Here is a 7500-nt window from a genome sequence, read left to right as displayed (position 1 = left end):
GGAGAGAGAGAGAGAGAGAGAGAGAGAGAGAGAGAGAGAGAGAGAGAGAGAGAGAGAGAGAGAGAGAGAGAGAGAGAGAGAGAGAGAGAGAAAGCAAGGTCAAAAACAAAATAAATAACCCACTTCTCTTCACGCAAATATACAACTCCCCATCCTTAACTCTCTCTCTCTCTCCCTCTCGCTCTCCTCTCTCCTCTCTCTCTCTATCAGTGAGTGTGAGTGGGTGGGGGGGGTCTCCTGGCACAAGCACCCTGCCCAACCTGCCTCGCCACACCTTTACTTACTCTAAGCTTCTGGTGTTTTTTATCATGGTTAGGACCATCAGCTGTTCTCGTCAGCAACGCCTGCAAGCAAATAGCACCACGTCCAGTTAGTGCTGTGCCTCGGGAGGGGAGCAGGGGTGGGGAAGGGTGCTTGCCTTCCCTCGCCTTGCCTTGCCTTGCCTTGCCTTGCTTCATTTCCCTTCCTTTTCTTCCCTTGCCTTGCCTCTCCTTACATTCCCTTGTCCTTGCCTTGCCTTGCCTTGTCTTCCCTTCCTTCCCTTGTCTTGTCTTCCCTCTCCTTGCCTTGCCTTTCCTTGCCTTGCCTCCTTTCCTTTCCTTTCCTTTCCTTGCCTTGCCTTGCCTTGCCTCATCTTCCCTTGCCTTGCCTCTCCTCTCTTTGTCTTGCCTTACACTGTCTTATCTTCCCTTGTTTTCCCTCTCCTTGCCTTGCCTCTCCTTCCATTCCCTCTCCTTCCATTCCCTCTCCTTGCCTTGCCTCTCCTTCCATTCCCTCTCCTTGCCTTGCCTCTCCTTCCATTCCCTTTCTTTGCCTTGTCTTCCTTTGGTTTGCTTAACTTTGTCTTGCCTTTCCTTGCCTTCTCTCTCTTTGTGTATCTGTATATTTCTATTTATATTTCTATACTGTCATTTTCTCTCAGTGCTTATATCAAGTTACTCAATGGCGCCTAACCAGTGCTGGGTGGACAACGAACACTAAGACAGTACCTACACAATAATGTCTACCTCACTCATGGTACAATCCAGAAAATACACCCAGGGCCTCTCAGTTGCAGTGTCCTAACCACCATTACCACCAGGCCTGTGTCTTGTGTCCTTTCTTCCGCCTCAACTGTTCAAATTTATCTTATCTAACTTTGTCTGTCTCTGGTTTGATTTGTGCCTCCTGGTCTGGTTTTGTCTTATGCTGGTTTGATTTTTTTTTTTTTTTTTTTTTTTTTTTTTTTTTTTAAGGGTTTCCTCAGTCAACTCATCCATCCTTATATAACTCCATCTTGTGTTTCTAGTTTATTTTTTTTGTCTTCTGGTCTGGTTTTGTCTCATGTTGGTTTAATATTAAATCTTAGTTATTTTGTTAGTGCTTCCCTGAGTCAGCCTAATCTATCATGGTTTAACTTGTCTTGTGTTTCTGGTTCAATTTTTGCCTCGTAGTCTTTATTCTCCTCACGTTGGTTTAAATCTTGGTCTTGTCTCTTGTTTGTGTTGTTGGGTTTAAATCTTGGTCTTGTGTTTAAATCTTGGTCTTGTGTTTCTTTAATTTCTGCCTCATGGTCTTGTTCTGTCTAATGTTGGTTTAAATCTTGGGTGTTTACTTGTTAAGTATCTCACCGAGTCAAGCTAATCTATCATGGTTTGATTTTGTCTGCATTCCTAGTTTAATTCTTGCCGTTTTTACCTATTCTTTGTGGTCTAGTTTCATAAAGGTTTACATTTCTACTCTTGTTCCTCATTTTGTGTTCTGTCTCAAATCTTCAAATTTTTCATGGTCTAACTTCCTGTCTGTGTTTGATTTAATTCTTGCCTTCTGGTTTAATATTTGTTGTCTGGTTTGCCTCATGTTGGTTTCAATGATCTTGTTTCTTCTTTGTGTTCCTGTGTCAACTCTAAATCTATCTTTTTCCAAATTAATGTCTATGTTTGTGGTTCAATTCTTGCATTCTGGTCCTTATGGTTTCTTTTTGTGGTCTTGTCTGTCTAATCTTATAGGTATAAATCTTGGTCTTTCCTTATGTCACCTCTAATCTACACTCCAATGTTGTGGCTTTAAATATTGGTTCCTGTTTGTGTTCCTGTTGCCATGGCCACATTTAACAGTACCACCTCTTACCTACCCTTCACTACCCTTCCCTTCCATCACCCATCACTAGCATAATCCCTCACCTATTCTTCTTCAACCTCCTGCCAGCCAATCACCCATCACTAACTCCTCACCCATCCTTTCCTACCCTCCTGCCACCCAAACCCACACTCGTCCCACATCACCCATCATTCTAGAGAGTAGTATGTCTAGCTGGGCATTCTGGGTGCTTTAACTCAAGGCAGCTTAAACAGTGGTAGGTTAAAGGTTCAAATTCAGAAATGCTTTGCTCTCTCACCACGACTATTTTCCAAGGCCACAGAGATGATTAGCAGGGTTTACAAGAATGTTTACCTAGTTAATAGTGTAGAAATCTCATCACTCTGCCTCTAGAACCATAAAAACAATCTTAAAAATGCTCTGCTCTTTTATCATGACTATTTTCCAAGGCCACAGAGATGATTAGTGGCTTTTTCAAGAGTTTCTCCAGTTAATAGTGTAGAAATCTTGTCATTCTGCCTCTAGAACCATAACACCACCTTAAAAACCTTGTGTAAACTTAAATAAAGCCTTTTAAAATAGTGGAGGTGAAGTGCAAAAGTGTTTGAGAATACAAACCAAAGACTAATAACGACACCAAGCTGCCGGTGACTAATTTTGGGGGAATAAAGAGCAGTTTTAACCCTGCAGGACCAAAATTAATGCCTACAGTGATAAAGGGTAGACTGTTGTTGTTTTCTCTGCCACCACCACCACCACTGCCATCACCACTCCCGCCGCCACTGCCACCATCGCCTTACCAATTCAGAGAGAGATGAGAGAAACACACTTGTCTTTCTCACACAATGTAAACAAATGCAAACAAACAATTTCAAGCCTAAATCACCCAAGAATTCTGAGTCTTATGAGGAAAAAACTAACAAAACACAGGCAATTTTCCTCCCACTTTGACATACAATAATTATAATTACCTGAAAAATAACAATAAATAAACAAACAATAATTTTCAGTCTACAGTATCCAATAATCCTGAATATCTGAAAAAAAATATATAAAAACAAAACAATTTTCATTTTATCTCCTGGAAAGAAAAAGAAAAAAGAAAAGAAAAAAAGGAGAGGAGAAATTCATCCTTGCAAAGACCAATTATCATAAAGCGTCACAATAAATCGCTAATAGAACAAATAAATGAAAAAAATAAAAGAAAATAAAAGGAGTAACTATAATATCTAACCTCAACCAGTAAATAAAGAAATAAAGAAATAAAAAACAAAATCTTACTCGAACCTGTCAAAAAATAAAATAAATAAATAAAATTGAATAAAAACTAAACTAAACAAGAACCAAAAAACAACACAAGTAAAAAAATAAATAAATAAAATAAAATAAAATAAATAGAAATTACAACACCTGAACACAACCACAGCTAAGAGACAACACCATCACCACCACCACCACCACCATCCTGGGTGACGCAACACACACTGCGGCAACACCATCTTCTTTACTTCTACCGCCACCACCACCACCACCACCACCACAGAAAAACAATTGAATCCTATCAGAGAGAGAGAGAGAGAGAGAGAGAGAGAGAGAGAGAGAGAGAGAGAGAGAGAGAGAGAGAGAGAGAGAGAGAGAGAGAGAGAGAGAGAGAATGGAAAATATTAATAAAGAAAATAGAAAGAGATTTGAGAATAGAAGAAAAGAGAAAAAACAAAAATAAGAATAAACGAATAGAAAACGAGATTTGAAGACAGAAACCAATGAAGAAAAGAAGAAAAAATAATAATAAAAAAAATTGAGAGGTAAATTAAAATGTAAATAAATAAGGAGAGAAGCAGAAATCCAGAATAAAAGCAGGAATAGAAGGAAATTAACAAGTAAGAAAGGAGAAACGAGAAAATAGATAAATATAAATAGGAAAAATTAAAAGAGTAAAAAAGCAATAGAAAGGTAAATTAAACAAGTAAATAAGAAAAGAGAGAAAAGCAGAAATCCACAATAAAAGAAGGAATAGAAAGAAATAAAAACAGTAAGAAAAAGGAGAAATGAGAAAAAAAGATAAATGTAAGTAAGAGAGTAAGTAAATAAGAGTGAAATAAAAGCCAGGAAAAACACAGCAATATCTTTTAAAGGGGTAAAGGTGGACGTGGGAAAGACAAAGGTGAGAAGAATGGAGTAATTAGAACCAACACACCTGCGAGAAGTAACCAGCTAATATTTTGATCATTAAAGAGAATAAGGCTGCCTCCAATACTACTACTACTACTACTACTACTACTACTACTACTACTACTACTGACACACACATACAATCACTGGTTAGAGAGAGAGAGAGAGAGAGAGAGAGAGAGAGAGAGAGAGAGAGAGAGAGAGAGAGAGAGAGAGAGAGAGAGAGAGAGAGAGAGAGAGAGAGAGAGAGAGAGAGAGAGAGAGAGACTGGGCACAAATGTATACAAAGAAACGTGCACACTCAACAAACAACAAACAAAGAAACAAAAAATTATGGTGTGTGTGTGTGTGTGTGTGTGTGTGTGTGTGTGTGTGTGTGTGTGTGTGTGTGTGTGTGTGTGTGTGTGTGTGTGTGTGTGTGTGTGTGTGTGTGTGTGTGTGTGTGTGTGTGTGTAGCAGCTTACCACCACCATCACCGCCACTGTAGTTAACAATAAAGACAACACAACAACAATAACATCAATAATTCAAATTTTGTCTTTCTTTCACCTTCCTCTCTCTCTCTCTCTCTCTCTCTCTCTCTCTCTCTCTCTCTCTCTCTCTCTCTCTCTCTCTCTCTCTCTCCTTTCATGCACTCTTTTCCTCTCTCTCTCTCTCTCTCTCTCCTCTCTCTCTCTCTCTCTCTCTCTCTCTCTTTCTGCACTCTCTCTCATCTCTCTTCTTTCCACCTTTCTCTCTCTCTCTCTCTCTCTCACTCTTCTCTCTCTCTCTCTCTCTCTCTTTTCCACTCTCTCCTTCATCTCTCTTCTTTTCTCTCTCTCTCTCTCTCTCTCTCTTGCATCCCCTTTTCTTTCTTTCCTCTCTATTAAACACTATTTTCTCTCTCTCTCTCTCTTCCCTATTCCATTCTTCTTTGCCTTACCTTACAAAACACACACAACCAACCAACCAACACACACACACACACACCAACACACACACACACACACACACACACACACACACACACACACACACACACACACACACTTACCTTCTGCCATGGATGTGACTTGATTTGCGGGAACTTAAACTCAGTATAATTGGGGTTCATCTCCCTGATCTGTTCCCGCGTTGGTGTGCCCAGAACCTTTATGATCTCCACCAGCTGGTCCACCCCAGAGTCACCAGGGAAGATAGGCTGGCCGAGGAGCAGCTCCGCCAACACGCAGCCTGCACTCCACACGTCTGGGGGGTTGTACAGGTGTTAGGTGAGTAGAGGGTTGGGTTGGGTAAGGTAGTGTGTGTGTGTGTGTGTGTGTGTGTGTGTGTGTGTGTGTGTGTGTGTGTGTGTGTGTGTGTGTGTGTGTGTGTGTGTGTGTGTGTGTGTGTGTGTGTGTGTGTGTGTGTGTGTGTGTGTGTGTGTGTGTGTGTGTGTGTGTGTGTGTGTGTGTGTGTGTGTGTGTGTGTGTGTGTGTGTGTGTGTGTGTGTGTGTGTGTGTGTGTGTGTGTGTGTGTGTGTGTGTGTGTGTGTGTGTGTGTGTGTGTGTGTGTGTGTGTGTGTGTGTGTGTGTGTGTGTGTGTGTGTGTGTGTGTGTGTGTGTGTGTGTGTGTGTGTGTGTGTGTGTGTGTGTGTGTGTGTGTGTGTGTGTGTGTGTGTGTGTGTGTGTGTGTGTGTGTGTGTGTGTGTGTGTGTGTGTGTGTGTGTGTGTGTGTGTGTGTGTGTGTGTGTGTGTGTGTGTGTGTATTTACCTGTTGTAGTTTTACAGGGCCTGGGCTTTATGCTCGTGTGGTCCCGTCTCCATATCTACACTTATCCAATTTTTCTTTAAAACTATTCACACTCTTTGCTGACACCACTTCCTCACTCAAACTGTTCCAAGTCTCAACACATCTTTGCGGGAAACTAAATTTTTTAACATCTCTCAGACATCTTCCCTTCCTTAGTTTCTTACTATGCAATCTTGTGCTTCTAAAGTCATATTCTTCTCTCAGGATCAGTTTCTCATTATCCACTTCATCCATTCCGTTAATCAATTTATAAACTTGTATCAGATCCCCTCTCTCTCTTCTCTGCTCCAAGGTTGGTAGATCCATTGCCTTTAGTCTCTCCTCATATGTCATCCCTTTAAATTCTGGAACCATTCTTGTAGCCATTTTTTGTAGTCTCTCTAATTTTCTTATGTGTTTCTTTTTATGGGGAGTCCACACAACTCCTGTGTGTGTGTGTGTGTGTGTGTGTGTGTGTGTGTGTGTGTGTGTGTGTGTGTGTGTGTGTGTGTGTGTGTGTGTGGTCTTGTTAAGGCGGCGTCACACTAGCACTTTTCCGTCTTCTTTTTCCGTCAATTTTCTGACGACTGACAACTTTTGCAGACGGTGGCCGTCACACACAAGCTTCCGCCTTTGCCGCGCTTGTCGATTGTAAACAAACATGGCTCCTCATTCACCCCAGCAAGCCGCGGCTTTTTTGCACCTTATAATGTAATCAGCTGTTCTGTGATCCCAAAGGCAACGGTGACCTCAAATACTCTATGAGAAATTTGTCAGTGTGTTTTGTCCACTGCTCATCTTGGCCAGCTACTTGGAAGTTGCCTTGGAAATATTCAAAAGCATCGCACATTCGCACTCCCCTGGAAATGTACACAAACAACTGAGGAACTTTTCATTGCTAGGCTAGAAGAAAAAAAATATGTATACAAACATATATTCACCAACTCATTTAAATTTCATGCCATGATAATAGCATTCTTCCATTTAACAAAAAAAAATTTTTTAATAAAAGTGTTGATTAGAAACCATAGTTCTTATTTTGACTAAAAATTGGCGCTAGATGAAAACGATGCGTTCCGTCTGACTCAAGACGACGGAAAGAGTTGACGGAAGAGTAAAAAGACGACGGAAATCGCCTGAGACGACGGAAAAAGTGCTAGTGTGACGCCGCCTTTAGGGTTGCTTAAGGTAAATTTGTGTATGTGTGTGTTAGTGTGTTGGTGTTAGGGTGGACAGGAAGTGTTTGGTGGTTAAAGGGTGTTTGGGTGGGTGAAAGAGTGCATGGGGTATTTGGATGTGTGTGGGTTTGTCAGGGTGTGTTGTGGGGTCTGTTTAGGTGTGTGCTATTAGTTAGAGTGTGTGCATGTGTTAAGGATGGGTGAAGGATGTCTTTGGGTGTGTGGGTGTTGGTGTGGGTATGTCAGTGTGTGTTGAAGTGTGTGTACAGTGTGTTAGGTCAGATGGACTGTGAGGATCATACACAGAGACAACTTAAATGAT

At 41.1% G+C, this 7500-nt stretch overlaps 1 protein-coding gene across 9 annotated transcripts in view; it reads right to left on the bottom strand.

Annotated features, from left to right (window-relative positions):
- The window catches only part of LOC123513418 (protein kinase shaggy-like), a 43001-nt gene that overhangs the window by 4274 nt on the left and 31227 nt on the right, over positions 1 to 7500 (bottom strand). For 6 of the 9 annotated variants that reach the window (XM_045270587.1, XM_045270593.1, XM_045270594.1 and 3 more), the window contains 2 exons: positions 5285 to 5478; positions 285 to 344 (listed from right to left, as the gene is read on the bottom strand). In XM_045270587.1, coding sequence (XP_045126522.1) covers positions 285 to 344; positions 5285 to 5478 — 254 coding nt within the window. The remainder of the gene's footprint in view (positions 1 to 284; positions 345 to 5284; positions 5479 to 7500) is intronic. The other 3 variants (XM_045270604.1, XM_045270615.1, XM_045270623.1) reach the window with 1 other exon arrangement.

The sequence above is a fragment of the Portunus trituberculatus genome, chromosome 5, assembly GCF_017591435.1.
Source record: "Portunus trituberculatus isolate SZX2019 chromosome 5, ASM1759143v1, whole genome shotgun sequence".
NCBI classification, from domain to species: domain Eukaryota; kingdom Metazoa; phylum Arthropoda; class Malacostraca; order Decapoda; family Portunidae; genus Portunus; species Portunus trituberculatus.
The sequence above is the reverse complement of the archived record's forward strand: the minus strand, read 5'-3'. Positions and strand labels throughout refer to the sequence as shown.